This window comes from Metopolophium dirhodum, chromosome 4 (genome assembly GCF_019925205.1).
Source record: "Metopolophium dirhodum isolate CAU chromosome 4, ASM1992520v1, whole genome shotgun sequence".
In the NCBI taxonomy this organism is placed as follows: domain Eukaryota; kingdom Metazoa; phylum Arthropoda; class Insecta; order Hemiptera; family Aphididae; genus Metopolophium; species Metopolophium dirhodum.
The window spans coordinates 11,954,685-11,972,173 of record NC_083563.1 but is presented as its reverse complement, the minus strand read 5'-3'; the positions used below and the strand labels follow the sequence as shown (position 1 = coordinate 11,972,173).

General features: G+C 28.9%; 1 protein-coding gene across 2 annotated transcripts; it reads right to left on the bottom strand.

The window, feature by feature from the left end:
• Nucleotides 1–11,604: 11,604 nt before the first annotated feature.
• On the bottom strand, nucleotides 11,605–17,257 carry LOC132943692 (probable nucleoporin Nup54). 2 transcript variants are annotated; one of them, XM_061012741.1, is made up of 11 exons: nucleotides 17,114–17,257; nucleotides 16,940–17,031; nucleotides 15,992–16,231; nucleotides 15,826–15,927; nucleotides 14,467–14,637; nucleotides 14,202–14,352; nucleotides 13,529–13,671; nucleotides 13,303–13,458; nucleotides 12,052–12,428; nucleotides 11,860–11,970; nucleotides 11,605–11,758 (listed from the first exon to the last, which is right to left on the bottom strand). In XM_061012741.1, the coding sequence occupies exons 2-11, from the start codon at nucleotides 17,016–17,018 to the stop codon at nucleotides 11,654–11,656; spliced, it is 1,635 nt and encodes a 544-aa protein (XP_060868724.1). In that variant the 5' UTR covers nucleotides 17,019–17,031; nucleotides 17,114–17,257; the 3' UTR covers nucleotides 11,605–11,653. The 2 variants fall into 2 exon arrangements, with proteins under 2 accessions (XP_060868724.1, XP_060868725.1); XM_061012742.1 differs by lacking the exon at nucleotides 14,467–14,637.
• Between the last annotated feature and the right edge of the window lie 232 nt (nucleotides 17,258–17,489).

Here is a 17,489-nt window from a genome sequence, read left to right as displayed (position 1 = left end):
ACCTATACGCGCGCCGCTGCTGTTCAGTGAAATTAGAAGGGTAGGTAGGTATTTAGCGATAAATTAATAATTTTTAAAAAAGTCGATATAATAAAATATATGTATACTCCGCGTCCAAGCGGTCTCCCCCCCCCCCCCCCCCCCACACACGCTGACCGACCAACTTCAATCGCGTTGTGGTATAAGGGGGCGAGCATTTTTTATCGAACTGTGTACACGCTGTAATATTATGATGTATAGGTGCCTATTATAGTGCCTACGGAGTTAAAATGTATGATATAATTAAATATACGGGTTATACAACAAATATAATATAATAGTGGCCATTATATTGTTGATTAGATTTTTTTTTCAGTTTTCCAACCGATTCCGACACTCTGTGTGGGCAGATAATTACGCATTCAACAAAACATTTATGTAGGTATCTACATCGGACGAGTGGATGACACCGTCTATTCTCATTTATGCAACTATTCCATTGATTATAAACACTATAATACTAACTACTTACAAGTATTATTTTATCATCAATGGTATTACCAAACCTTTACTTACCTACCTATCATTTATTATCCATCATCTACATTCTACACCACGGGTCGACAACCTTTTCACTGACTTATTTAAATGACGGAATAGCATCGTCGTTTGAAATTGTATTGATTCCGCCCGAAAAAACCAACCATTTGTAAGGTAGGTACTTGGTATATATGGTCTGCACTTTCAGCATCCACTACAACCGCGTCGTCTGCGGGCGATTGAAACAGTTAAATGATAGGTATAGTTTAACTGTGCATATTTCCCTTGTCCTAACCTAATCCATCGGAGTACGGCTATAAGGAATCTTCAGGACAAATAAACATGAATTTCGCATTTATGTATCCTAAATATTCACACATTCAGGTACCGCATATTAAAGGCATTTACGGCCTACGGAGCACTTTAATCCTTTTAAAAAATATATTATCGTTACATATACATATTATATTACATATACCCATTTATTTAAATGTTGATAACATTAGGTCCTATAAGTTGTATAGACTTTAAACGTTACGTTGTGCACAAACTATGTTACGACACACTACAGTCAACAGTTTTATATTATTGTAGTTTTTATGCGCAGATAAAATTAAAATTAAATAAAATTTGAAAATTTGAAAAAAATTTAAAATATTAATTTGTCTCCGTTAACGTCATTATTTTGGTATGTACACAATATTGAAAATAATGTATAAAATATGTGAAAACAGATAATACAAATTCATTTCAATTTTCCAGCTGAAATTTTCTCGGGATTCACAATCAGTTGCCCTTTTACAGTTTTGCCTCGCCTGAAGTCCAGCCCTGCAAATACCGACCATTACAATCGTACAACAAAATATCGGTAATCGACGCATGCATATTATGATATTATATACGAACCTACCTATAAAGTTTATATTACTCACAGGCCACATCGTTATATTCATATATTATATATATATGCATAAGTGTTACGAATACTATGTTTTTTGTTTTAATTTTTTTTTCTTTTTTCGTTTATTAATTACGATATTATTTCAGTAATACCACAAATGGTATTTTTGTTCGACGAAGTTTATCGGGCGTTATACTTTCACTTAACCGACCGGTTTTTGCTGGTGTACGCGCGGGCGCGTATATATGTCCTATCGATCGTGTAGTTTTACAAATTCCGTATACGTCACACAAATGTGAGGTGATGGTGTAATAAGCGATAAAATATCCGTTTTGTCTTCAGTGCCCGACACAGCTATATAATATACAGACACCTATTATACATATACCTAAATAATACGCGTTCGGTCGACGTGTACAATTTTAATAAACATTGAGACTGACAAATAAATTCTTATATGCACGTAGGCGAATATAAACTGTACCCATATTGTATTATATCATGATGTTTATTATGAGGTATAGGTACCTCCATACGAGATCGTTGTCAAATAGGTATTAGTAGCCGTTTAATTTTCCACGTCTATAGCGATGTATCGCCCTATATCCCTATATATAAGTAGATACATCGAGTTTATAAATATTATTTAAGCAATATATTTTTACCTATACATATATAGTGTGTAATATTATCCGGATGTGAGCATTGGAAAAACGAACCTATATGTACCTAATAGGTACTACCTATGTGTGTATGATGTGTGTCTATATAAGATACCACACAGATTATTGTTATTATAATAGGTATAGGTATAACAGCAATATCAGCCATTGTTAGGTATAGGTTAACAGGTTTATATATGCCTCTATATAATACCTATTATAAGCCCGGGCACGCCGAAATTTGTTTTAGACGGGCAAAGTTATGACGTAGGTACACCAATTTAATTATAATACGAGTATAGACGTGTTTCAACGCTCGTATTTAAATAAAACTAAACACGATGGTAATTTTTACCCAAGAATGAAAACCGAAAGTTTACGTATTTTAGGAGTGTAGCTATTGGCCATGTTTATTAGATACACCTATATATTATATCAACAACATGGTACGACCATCACCAACTCACCTTTACAATAGGTACCTATATAATAATATCGCAGATACCGGAGTACCGATCGTTCGTAGTATTTTATCACTGCAGGCAGCAGATATGAAATTATTTATCATAATATTGTATTTGTTTTAATGATAGTAGCTATACCTATCTAAAACAGTTTTCAGTATTTTGGGCTCGAGTATAGTTTTTATAAATTATTAATAATTGTTTTTTTGTAGGTACTGAAATTACTAAAAACAGTTGTACCTAGTTGATTATTTTTTGTTACAGAGTACCTACTTAATACATCATACATCATACATTTAACATGTTGCAGTGCTCTTAGTTATATGAAATTAAACGCGTAACTCATATAAGTACACCCACGTAGGAACTCCACGAAAGAGCATACGATTTAAATCCTTGTGAAGGCTCTCTTTCCTTAAAGAACTCAATATTTTTAAATTTTAAATTTTGGTTTCAAATATGGCTTCGGAAATAGATATTAAATAAGTTATAGATGAGTTCCAATGCTATACTTACATTTTTTTAAAAACTTAAAAGTTACCAACTTAATTTTATATTTTAATGACAATAATTTCTGAAGAATATTATACACTGCACTTTTTTAGATTAAAAAAAAAGGGGTCAAAACGTTTGTTTTATAAATTAAGTATAACTAAGTCTTCTCTAACTTATATTAATCAAAAACATTAATGATACCCAAAGTTTGGATAGACTCTATTGACAATGTTCATCGAGCAAAAATTTCATTTACCAACAACATCAATGTTAATGAGGTGATTGAGCATTTTAAGACTTTTACTTCAACTGAAAGAAGAAGATAATTATGATCTGATTTATTATACTACCTACAGATTCTGATTATTTTTGATTACGCATGTATTTACGATTTAAGACTATCTTCAGTCTTGACTATATATACTTCTTACTAAATTTTGAAAAAAGTGCGTAAATTAAAGTATGTAAAACTTAAATTGTTTTTTGTTTGAAGTACATTTATCATCATTGGCTTGGCCCACCCTGCCACAAAGGTCTGCGCACATCTATGTCCCAAACCACAAGTCCACGACGACACCCAAATAAAATGTATGACATAAAACTTGATGAAACCATAACAGACAATTACTAAAATAGGTACCATAACCAATATATTGAAATATCTACAGACTACAATTTATTACTTTTCAGATGCAGGGAGTTGCAGGAAACTGCGAAAAGGTACTATGAGAACCCTTTGCCTTAGGTGTATGGAATTTCTGGGAAGCTCGTGCAAAGAGGCGTATGAACGTGATATTGTAAGATTAAATTGCTAAAATAATATATTCTGCTATACCAGAGAGACGTTTGTTTCATATTAGGTCGATGTGGCAAACAAATCTCATGTTTTTTATAAAATTATCCGTATAAAATTTACTGATGTTTAGGTACTATATATAATGAATATTTATCGTATAATATGAATAAATAAATATATTAACAAATTTAAAAACATCAATTTCAATATATTACCCAAGCACCGGTGGGCAATTTAGAATTACCTTGTTAATGTAGGTACTAACGTAGTAAAAAAAAAATAATCAAATAATTATTACAATAATCTGACTTTACTTGTAACATTCACCTCTACTGAAAATAAACAGCGTAGTAACATCTATACGATACTGGCACAACGCGTTGATAATTGATATTTTATATATTATAGCAATATAGAAAACTAAGCCAATCCTACATTATACCCGCTGCTCGAGTGCATACAATTTCGTAGAGCAGCTATTTATAACACTTTTATATACATAGTTATTCACCAAGAATTCTAACCCCCCTTTACCACCAATTTATCAGTAATTTATGCATTTATTTAAAATATGATTTATGAAATGTTTAAGGGCCGATAGTCGATGCTTAAGCTAAAATATAAGTATTGCTTAAGCTATACTTATGACTCAAATGAGAGTCATAATCGAGACTGGCTTAAGAAAAGAAAAAGTATTACTCGTTTTTAAGGTTGGTCGAGACCTACCATAACTGTCCTTAATCATTGTTTTTAGTTATACTATCACAATTTTTTATTTTTTTAAATTATCAAAATTATTTTAAGCAATACTTATTCTTAAGCATCGACTATGAATACGGCCTCTAGTATATTTTATACCATATTTTTAATAACTAGATGCAAATGATGCAAACTTTTTTTTCAAATGGGAACATTTTATTTGCACTCATTTAGTGGTATAAACAATATAAGTACCTACCTATCTACAAATATGGTCGCCGGAGTGAGTATCTATTGGTACTAAAGAGATTTTTTTATTCAAATTTCAAATAGTCGGGGTGAGCTGTGAGCATTGTCCTTAGTGAATCTGCACTTTGTATAGGTATATATAAGTTAAATATAACAATATAAGTATCGCCAGTCATCGTGTACCATCGCATTGTCTGTAAGTTTACGTAATGTGTTACCTGTACCAAATATAGTACATCGTTTGCGCATCAACATATCGAAAAAAAAAATGTTGAAAAGTGCATAAGTTTGTAGTTTGTACATAGCATATCAGTCAAAGCACATTTAATAACAGTTAAAAGTTCTGATTGAACTTGAAAATTTGGCAATTGCTATAATTTCCATAGTACCTGGCGGCTGGCACTAGGTACTTAATTAAAGACGATATTTTCGAATGCTTTGATTTTTTACAATATAAAAGAAGTGGCGATACTAAGATTCGTTTTTCAAATGAGAGCCTATAGGCACATGTTTTAATGCGAATTGTAAATCAGATGATTTTCTAAAAAATTTAACGTATGTATATGGTATAATCAAAATTTGAACGAAAAGTTTCTGATTTATTCTACTTGAAGTACTAAGGATACTAATGGATACGAGCAAAACAACATTTAATAATATTGTTTTAATAGACTATACCAGGTGGCCTGTGCGCAGTACTGTGTAAAACTACTGCAGAGGCGTGATAAATGGTATAATAGGTAATAATATGTCCGTGCGGTTTGTGAAAAAAATTATTTTTTGTATGTGCAGAACTTGGGGTAAACAACGTTTAAAGTTAAAAGTCCCCAAAGAAAAGGAGTTTTAATTTACAGTACTTCTTTGTATTTAATGTTAGAAGTCAAAATCACTCACTTCTTATTTTTCGTTTTCCGTTAGGTGTTCGTTTATTACGTTTTAATATTGAATATCTGAAAATTAATTTGAAGAAATGATTATTTTTTACGTCCTGTAGTCGTTTTTTGTTACTATATTAGTAAAAATGTGTTTGTTAGATGCGTATCCATTAGACACTGCGGTTGTCCATGGTATTTGGGAGTTGCGTATCCATTAGAGACGTTGGCCAATGGTGAATTTTTGTTTCATTTAAACGTAATTTTCAACTATCAATTATTTAAACGAAATAAGGTATTTTAATGCAAAGTGATTGAGCGATGTCGGAAGAGGAAGCAATATCGCATCGTTTGGTATGTTGATTATTGGATATGGTGCAGTATTCGTTGAGAAAAAGGGATGTTGACATCAGAAATAATATATACAATATTATCATTAGGTATGTATTTAAAGTAGAATAACTCAGAAATTGTTCGTTTGATTGTCGATTACAGTTCACAATACGTCAAAGTTTTCAGAAAAATCATCTGATTCTCAATTTGAATTAAAACATGTAGGATGGTTCTAATTTAAGAAATGAATGTTGGTACTTGGTACCTGTCGCCACAGGATGATACTCTTTAAATGTTATGAAAAATTCAAGTGCTCGAAAATATCGCCTATCTTTAATGCTTAAAAGTTCCAAAAACCAAAATTTGAAAAAATGCATAAGTAAACATAAAAACGGGGTTAGCATGATTAAAAAATTTTTCTTGTGTATAGAAAATTAAAAATGAATTGACTTATTTAATCAAATTTTAAATAAAACCTATATAGTCATAATATTATAACACATATTTCAATACAATCTATATGGGTATTCGTGGTTATGACTTTATGAATCACCTGTACATTTCAGTTGTTTAATCTTGTCGTAATATATATTTATATTTTTAAATATAAATTAGAATCTACTCATTACCTATTTGAAAATTGAATATTAGAAGCGTCAAATATTAAGCTGAAAGTTAGTAAACATCTCTTGGTTTTGGGTATGTACTCCTAAATCCTAAGTCCACCTTTAACTCTATTGTTAAATATAATGATACTTGCAAGCAAGTGCGCCCGCAGGATAAAATCCCATCCGGGGCAAGATAAAAATTATTTATAATCTAATATTGGTTATAGCGATATTGATATTAAAGTACATGCAGTTAAAAATTCTTAAGGGGGGGGGGGGGGATGGACAATGGCCCCTTGGCACCCCCCCCCCATGTGGACGCCCGTGTGTGCAAGTGATGTACGATATAATTTGACGAAAGGTAAACGGTAGATACATATGCAAATGTGAAATGAAGTATAACCCACAAATCAAACGATGAACAACTGTCCTACAAAAAAGGACGAAATGAATAATGGTGATGCTCAAACGATTTACAGTCATAAGTATAACCAAATTTAAGCATCAAAATTATGAGTTACACAATTAGTTTAGATTGCAAATATTTATTGCATACGATTTTAATACAATCCCCCCCCCCAGACATGTCTTATACAATTTAATTCAAAGAAGAATGAATTTAGCAGTATAAAAATTATTACATATAGGCCACAGATCGGACGTCAAGTATTTTGTATCTATATCTTTAGGTTAGGTACGGTTATACCCAATGACATAGATAGGAATTTTCATTAGGGGGAGGGGATAAATATTAATTCATTATGTCTAAGTTAAATCGCAGGGGTAATGCCCCCCGTACTAATATTATACATAAAAAGGTCATAGGAGAAGACATAACCCCCGCGTTATAGATAGGTACCTATAATTATAGCATGATATAGTGATATATAGATGTTAGAGAATATCAGCATCTATATCACTATATAAAAGGTACCAGGGTTGACCAATTTTGAAGTGGCACATGGAATTAAAAAATAAACCATCGTCTAAAATTTTTTTATTTCTTTGATAAAAAAACTAAAAAATTTACAGAAAAACGGAATATTTGCGGAACACAAGTTTTTGAAAAAATCGATTTTTTTTATATAATTCATAAATGAATAACCGAATAACCAAAGACTTGAAATCTTTAGCAATTATATTAGTATTTCCAGATGATATAATTTTAAAATATTTTGGCTTATTTGGTGCTATTTGTATATCTACATATTATATTAAAAATGTTCTTTATTTTATAGTTTTTTCTTATCAATGAACGTTAGTAAAAATGTTTATGATCGGTCAAAATTCTTGTAACTGTAGTTGAGATACGAGGTTGAATGTTCCTCAAAAGTTTTTTTTAAATGAAATATTATAAATACATACTTATGTTCTATATGCACAATTTTTCTTTATTTGTCATTTAATTTTCAAATGTTTACAAAATTGGATATCGTTAACAAAAAACAAACACTACCTGTAAGTATTTTTGTAGTTCAAAAAATATTAATTAAGTCCAGAGGGACTTGAAACTAATCACCACTACGGTTATTGTTTTTTTCTATACGAATTAAAATCGTCAAAATATTGAAATTATTAAAATACTTATCTTCTTTAATCTTTACACTTTGCTTGTAAACTATTTGCCATTCAAATTTTACCTAGGTTTGGAATTGAAACAAAATTTTCTAAATAGAATTTTGAAATAATATATTATGTAGGTAAGTTAGCGAGGGGCTTATTCGTCAAAACTATACAAGGGGTATTAAGGAGACTATAAAACATAATATTAGGTGCCAAACTTTCTCTCAATCAGGCCCAGCTGGTTTCTATCGCGTGGAATCGATCCACATGAACGACATACCAGTTATATATTATGTACCTATGAGTCCTATACATAATATATATAGATTTTTTTTAAATTTCTAAACGTAAGCTGTGATTCAAATTTCAAGTGATTATTTTAGTAAAAATGAATATGCCTAATATGTACATTATAATTATTATGTTGATGAACCAAATATATATATATATATATATTTCAATTGAGTTCACCGTCTTTCAAATATTCGAATGGGGAGTGTCACGAATGAGAAAAACAATAATTTATTTTAAATAAAATAAATAACGAAACAAAAACAGTATTACATAATAAGTTCGTTTTATTTTTTACAGGCAGATCGAATATTAAATAATAGATAAGAAAATTATTGCATTGTCTTATAATAATATACGTATATACATAATCGAATAATTTTTCAAGTGCCAAATACCTACAAAGTTATGTAATTACAGGTACGTACCCATAACTACATAAACATTCATTAGGTATTTATATTATTTTATCGAATGTGTAATTAAAATTGGTTTAGAAATTTAGCATATTATGTGATTTAATGAAATGCTGCGAGTTAGGTAAACAGACGTGGAATAGGTATAGCTATCCTATAGGGCCATAAATAATACCCTAAGCATATTACGGGGGGGGGGGGGGGAAGGTTACCCAATATATGACATCATTCAGTCTCGAGTCACAGACACATATTACAACAGTCAGAATTATACGTCCGTCAGCATAATAATTGTGTATTTTGTGTGTGCAAAGTACAAACTTTATGATTTACATGCATATTGGTAGGGCCGTATAGCCTGTAGGGGTTAATTGGGAGGGGGTTGGCTATACTTGGCAGTTAGCACCCCCGATTTTTAAATCAACATCTCAAAATTTGTACACATTGATGTATTGAGATTTAAATAGTATTATTATAATTTTTAACTTCTATAAACTCAAAATTCACGGCCCGTGAAAAATAACCCTATAATAAAAATGTTCTATGTGTGCCAACATATATCATTCACAAGATTTCAATGTCAGTCTATGTATTGATTTAGAAACAAACGGTAAATTTGTTTCAATCATAATTCATAAATCATAATACATTTGTTTTAAAATGTGTACAATATATTATAAATAAACAAAATGTCAGAATATTTTTAGTAATAATACATTTGTATTATAATTTACAATGTCAATATAGATATTATATTTAAAAAATAAAATAAAAATATTTTGACTCTTTTGGAAGTTTTTAAATTAAGGTGTCTCGTAAGTCATAACTCATAAGTAATTAAAACTATATTATATATATTATCACTTATTCACTTAATTGTAATTGTCTTTGGCCAATAAATATTATTATTAATTATTATTAATATAGTAACCAAAAAATTTAAAATATATTAAGGGGACTGGAGCGTCATCCATTCTAAGGAGTAAAAACTATATAGGCATTTTATATTTCAAGTTATATGGATGTGAGCTTGTGAATGTGTTGGAAATAAATTAACATTAGTGTGTGATTCGTAGTACCGACCACGTGTATAGGGGCATCATAGTGACCGGATATGCACGTCTGTCACTTTACCTACACGCATGCACGTGTCACCACATATTACTTTATACAATTACAAACATTTTTTTCCAAAAATACTGGCAGTTACTTCAATCACTGCGCTCAGTAGGATGTTCCGGTTTAATTTTGAAAGCAGATTTATGAATTCTCCTCTAAATTTACTATGCTTTAACTGCCGTATATTTTAGATTCTGAGCGGAGCGAAAGAATGTATTGGTTTTACAATGAAGTGTGTTTTTTTTCTGTCTGTCAGCTACATTTCGGATAGTAAGCATGCTTCGATTTTGAGATCAGAATTTTTCTGATAGAAAAGTGAACCTAGTTGGTACTTTTGGGAGGTCCAAATTGAAAATTCCAAGTAGTTTAAGAAAGCGTCGAGAAAAACTACCAACTAATACGAAAAACCACTAAAAATGAGGATTTTAATTTCTAACGATTTGTTCAACCACAGCAACGAATAAAAAATAATAATATTATAAGGACTACGCTTACCGCTCAGAATCGTTTTTCGTATACAATGGTTTATTATTGTATTCAAATATAATACATCCATTACAACTACTGTACAGCAGAGCGGTACTCACTTGTCCACCTTTTTCATATTATATATCAATGTATTTAAAATTTGATTTATGAATATGATCTATTTTTACTCTTTTTGTTAGTAAATTTCTAAGTAAAAAAAATAAAAATAAAAAAAATGAAATTGTCAAAGCATAGATAATTTAGTAAATATGCTTTCAAAATTAATAACAGATTATATTGGGCATAATGATTGAAGTCGGGATCTGTTTTCGACCGAAAAAAAATCACGCTCCAGCCCCCTTAAAGATGTGGGAAGCAAGGGAATTCGGTTCCTCGACTTCTAAAATTGATTAAAAAGATCCCTCTTTTTATATGTAATCCATTCAAATCTGATTAAAAACAAATGTTTTAATTGAAAAAATGTATAATTTTTGTTTTTAGTTCAGTTATTGATTTAAATTAAATTAATAACGTATATTACATAATATTATAATTTATAAATCATTAAATCAATATGTAGTTTGATACAGAATAGTAAATTAATTTTTGAGTATAACAGAATTTTCATGTTTTTTTAGGTATTGAAACACTCCTAAGACTTAAGTTAATGTTTATAATTAAAGTTTAAAATTTAGAAAATTTGAATTAAATTTAATTCCAGGTTTAAGAAAACTTAAGTTTGACCTATCCATAACTAACTATAAACAATAAATACATAACTCAAACAATTAACATTTGAGAAAAAATATTAACATTAAAAATTAATAATTTTGGTCTTATAGTCTAAGAACTAAAAATAAATTTGTTATGCATTTACTGCAAAATATACGAAGTATAAATTATCATTAAATTATTTAAAAAAATAAAATCTACAAAGTAAATCATATTTTATTTAAATATTAAAACTAAATATAGTATAAAGTAGAACAGTATTGAACTGCAATAAAAATTAACAGTAAAATTAAGACTACAATAATTAATTTTTTTAACAAATTCAGATAATGTAAAAAAACATTTTTTTTTTTATAAATAATAACCAATAGGTACTGCATAAAATGTTATTTTTATAAAATATAATTAAACTAATAATAATATAATAATATGTATTTTATTTGCCAATATATTATTATTCAATCAACTATCTTACATTTTTTAGTGACTCTTTCATTAAGTTTATAGCGTTGAAATCTTCTTTGACTACTGTCTGCATTTCGGATATCATTGTTTGTTGAAGTTCTAAGAACTATACAATTAAATTACAGTTATTTATATAATATATAGTTTATCATAAGTTATATTATATACAATATCTTTATATAAAAAATGTATTATATTTTTAATTACCTGTTTAATTTCTTCAGCTACTTGCGGAATACAACCCGAATTACTTTTCAAGTCTTCTGATAGTTCTGAATTTTTTAATCGAACAAGAGTAGCAATTTCAGTTAACTTTCCCTTAAAAGCCATGATTTAAATTGGTAAATAAGTTTCAACAAATAATTGATATAATATACATATATAAATATTTTTACATACTTGGAATCTTAATGGTGAATTAATATCGTTGTATAAAATTTCTAATTGATTTTTTATAGTTTCTTCTTCAGGTCTAAGAGCCATTCCTGCATTTAATATGACCATTTGACCTACTAATACTTTAACAATCCTGTGTGTTAATTGATCCATTTTGTCTGTATATTGTTCAAGCTTAGATTCCACTCTTGTTTTTTTCCTAGCTAATTCTGATAGTCTGTCTGCAATGCTGTTAAGTGTTAACTTATGAACTGTAACTTGTTCATTATGACATTTATACTTCCAACATAACTCTGAAAAACCAACAATCGGCACTGGTATGAATACTGCTGGATTTGGATTATCTGCTTGAGATTGTTTCCACACTCGTAAATCAATTCCTGTAAAATATAATTAAATAGGTTTTAATAAAATTATAACAATATCAATATTAAATCAATAACTAAATTACTAATAAAACATAAAAATATCATAATGATTAATGATCCCGAATTTCAAAAAAAAAAATGATAGAATAATAGATTGCTAAATTTGGAACACTACATTTGTACTGAGCTTTGAGCCTATGAACTGATATTATGATATTGAGTACTCAGTTCAAGTTAAAAAAGAACATGGTAGCTCAAATTGGAAAAATAAAACAATGGGAACTTGAAATTCAAAATCTTCCTTCAAATGATGGACTGAACATAACTTCTTACCTCTTATCTTGCAACTATTAATCCTCATACAAATAATTAGTAATTACAATGTGAGTATACAAGTAACAACTACTTAAAACAATTTATATAGATATTTCAGAACAATAATTTAAATAAATTAAACGTATTTAAATTTATTTTTTTTAAATCACAATTAAATTATACTCCATAACTGTTATGAAGCATATAATCATAATCATAAAGTTGTTATTAAATTGAATTTGAATAACATATTCAATACGATTTTTGCAAAATAAAAATTAATATATGTTAAAAAAGTATTATATAAAACAAAACGTTCTGAAATATCTTTCCGTTATAACTTATAACAAGTATTTTTAGGGGTGCTCTCAAAATATAAATGTAAATATTAGAGAAACTCTGTCCCCCCCCCCCCAATTCAAACACTGCTAATATTAGTTAAATATACTCGGTCAGCTTTACTTTATACTTTATGGCAAGTTATCACGTACATTTTGCCTTAAGATTACAAATAAAGTGAAGTATGTATTACACTAAAATATAGTTTATTAATAGTTAAAAATGTTTAAACCAGCAGGTGGATTTTCATAATATTCGCGTAGATTTTCTTCAGTAAAACCAGTATATGGAAATATATTTTCGACGCCCATACTTGATAATTGTTGCTTGGGAGCTGGTTGCATTAGATAGTTAATTATATCAATATTAGAAATTCGTTTTGTACTTCCTAGAATCACACCACGATTATTTGGATTATTATTTGGTTTGCTCTTAAAATCAAAATTTACAGAACACACCATTTTGAAGTTTTTCTTCGACATATATTAAAGCCATTGATTTGGTTTCTGTGTACAATTTTAATGTATCTAAATGTACACTTAAATTTGGTTTACTTCCCAATACTGCAAATAAATTAGATGTGAACTGTACTTCTTGTTTTCTAAACAATAAAATTTAAATAATAACAAGTAAATTAAAATTAATAGATAATAAAATAATAGATAATCACAATAATTTATATTTTAAAATAATTTGATCTATGCTTGTAAAAGATAAACTGCAAAATTAATGATAACGAAAATAAAAATTGAAATGAGAAAAATTATATTAAGCCAAAATCGTTGTACATATTCTCAATAATATGAATCGTTTGCAGTGGTGTTATTTTAACATTACAGGAGTGTTATTAAGATTTAAATTTAAGTAAATAAGGACTAATAAACTATTATAGTTTATCAATAATATATTTATATATTTAACTCAACACATTTGTTGTTATTCGTTTTGTGCTATTTTGGCAAAGATCCATTTATAAGTCAAAAGGGTGCAACAATAAATATTTTATGCATTGCATCACAGCAATCACAAGCCTATATTTTATTATCATACCTATTTATTACTTTTGTTTAAATTAATAAAAAAAAATAGATATTAATTATTAAAATTTCTATTTTTAAAAACTATAATAACCTTATTTCATCCATTTTTTTGTTAATATTAATTGCCACAAGTGCATCTCTACTTGATGATGTTGGTTTCACACTGTATGTAATAGCTTTAAAACGGCAGAGCGGGTTTTGAGGAGTATACTCAACAGGTGGCATATTCAATCCATAGAATCCTTAAAAATGTTAATATAAATAAATAATAATCAATATTCATAGTAATGAACAAAATAATAGAACCATTAATATTAGTAAATATGAAATAATACAGAATACTTCATGGTTTATACCTTTTCCAGTACCCCAACAAGCTTGCAACAAGTTAAGTTTACAAATAACCTGATCTCTTTCATCTCCAAATAATTTACAATTTACAATTGAATTAATTACTAGATCATTAGCATTAGGAGGGGGTTGTTGTTGTTGCTGTTGTTGTTGTTGTGGTTGTTGAGTAGTATTACCTAAAATTAAAAAAATACTCTGAAACGAGAACATAACCAATCCAATGTGATGGGTTTGACTGCTCTATCAGCTGCAGTAGCTTATAGCCACCCCTCCCCTCACATTCGGGACCATACATTGCTATCGAGATGGAATGGCATATTATTATTCTATACAATAAAATCTAATGTGTATGAATTGATTTTTTTTTATTATGCGTTTTTGTTAATACAGACAAGCTTGACTGCAGCTTAGGAATGTTGCGATATTATTGATACGCTATTGATGCCGCTATGGCAGCCTTGGGAAAAGAAATTATACTTGTTACGTTAAGTGAATCTGAAAATGAATAGCTGTCACCAACCAGCTGCCAAACCTTTGACTTTTGGGAACTACACAAAACGTTGGCTCAAAACCGTGGACTAAAAGGAAAAAAAAATCGATCCTCAAGTTCAATGAATGACGAGTTGACACTTTACCTTGCTAATCAAGTTTCTTCACTAACATCTGATCCTTTGGAGCAGTAGGAGGAAATTAAAAATGTTTTCCCACTTTAATATAGACAGGCAAGGCTTCATTTTTTCATTGTAGCTACGTCGGTACCGTGTGAAAGATTGTTTACAAAAGCCAGTGCCACAAAAAATCAAACTATAAATCGTCTAACCAGTTCTCACCTAGAGAAACTTTTATTCTTAAGTGGATTTACCTGACGAATGTTGGTTTTAATGTTAGATTTTTATAATTTTATAACTGACAATATTTATATTTTTGAATGTACCTAACATGAATTATTATATTATATTATTATACATGTACGATGTACCTATACATAAAATACTACAAAAAAATTAGTATCAATATGAGTAAATATCAATATTTTCTTTCGATATTTTGATTTGATTAGATACCAAGTAAAAGTATCAATACTTTCTTTCAATATAACATCCCTACTGCAGGATAATCAGACTGCTTGGTTGTATTTAGCTTAAGCACAGAATAAATTTAATTTAATCTGTTCTGTAGCTTAAATTAGTATATATTTAAGATTGTATTTTATAATTATAACTTAAATAATTGAGTAGGTACATAATAAAATGAGAAAATGGCTTTATTCATTTTTTACTAAAGGAACATATTTTAACATTTTTAATTGGATTAGCTTAATAGATTAAATAATAATAGATTAAATAATTCTGAATAATATTCACCTTGACCAAAAGGAGTAGTTAAATTGAATGGAGATGTAGTTGCTACTGTTGTACCAAATGGCTTGGCTCCAAATGATGAACCAAACCCTCCAAACGAAGGAGCTACAAGCATTGTACTCAAAATTAAAAATACTATTTTATTTTTAATAATTCAAATATGATTTACCAACTGATGCAGTAGGTTGTGATTGCCCTAAACCAGAAAATATTGATTGTGATGATGGAGTGGCAGCAGTTGCACCAAATCCAAAAGTTGGGGCTGTAGTAGTAGCGGCTCCAAATCCAAATGTTGGTGCTGCACTAGTTGTAGTGGCTCCAAAACCAAAAGAAGAAGCTTGACTACCTGACGTTGTAGTAGAACCAAATCCAAATGATGGAGCTACAGATGATGTTGTAGAACCATAGCCTTAAAAAAAATAATGATGATCTCAGCATATTAAGTATTAAATTATGTAAATGATTCAATTTACAAAATTAGGAAAATCTTTAACTTTTAAAGATTGTTACAATCAATATACTTACAATGTACCACTTAATATTTATACTCTTAAATATATTATTTTTTTAAATATTAACTATACATAAATACATTCAAATCGTAGGTACATATCATTCAGAAATTATTTATTTTGACTTTGTTCATAATTCTAATGCCAAGTTGCATGCAAAATTAATAAAGAATTATTGAATGGTTCAATAAAATGTAACAGACCGATCAAGAGCCACTAAACCATATTTAAGGGACCATTAGCTCACTATTGTTTGTTAGATGTTAAGTGATTATTTTTGTAACCTGACATAACCGAAATAAAATATAATTTTCTGTATCAAATGTAACTTGTAGAGTTTTAATAATTTAAGATTCTTATTATTACATTGAAATAACTGGTAATTTTTCACATATATACCTAAGTATTATAATACAATAAGTTTGTAAAAATTAATTTTTACTAGTATATAATACTTGTAAATGAAATCATACACTGAATAAGTAATAAAATAAACATGCACCACATAAATGTTAAACAAAAATAGGTAATACATTTTTCACAGAACTTTTATAAGTACATAAAAAAAATATCTTAATTTGATACATTTAAATTATAATTATTACCAAATGGACTAGCCGTTGTTTGAGTATTCATTCCAAAGCTGGAGGATGTAGGTGCACTGAAACCTGTGAAGCCTGTCATTCTTAAAAAAGACCTAAAAGAAAAATATGTATATCAGTAATAGTTAATTACGATATTATTATAATTTGCAGTTTAGATATTTCTTATAAATTTACCAAACTATAGATTTATATTATCCTTCAACGTTCAAATATTTTTTATAAGATGATCATTAAAATTGAAAAATAACGCATTCGAGCATTTTTCCATTATCGTTATTATCATTGTTGTTAAGCTTACATGAAAATTAAGTTAGATACTTTCATAACCTCAAATTTAAAATATATTTTATCAGGAAATCAGTTATCAATATTAATTATTATCACGTTCATAGATAGCCGGGAATAGAAATTGTCTAGGCTAAACCACGGAGTGCACGGACTTATAAGCTGATATCTTCTAGTCCGCGGGCTAAACCGGTGTAAAAAATAAATAATAATGCACCGGGACACGAACTAGTAGATACTAACTAGATATAGTAGAACCACTAAG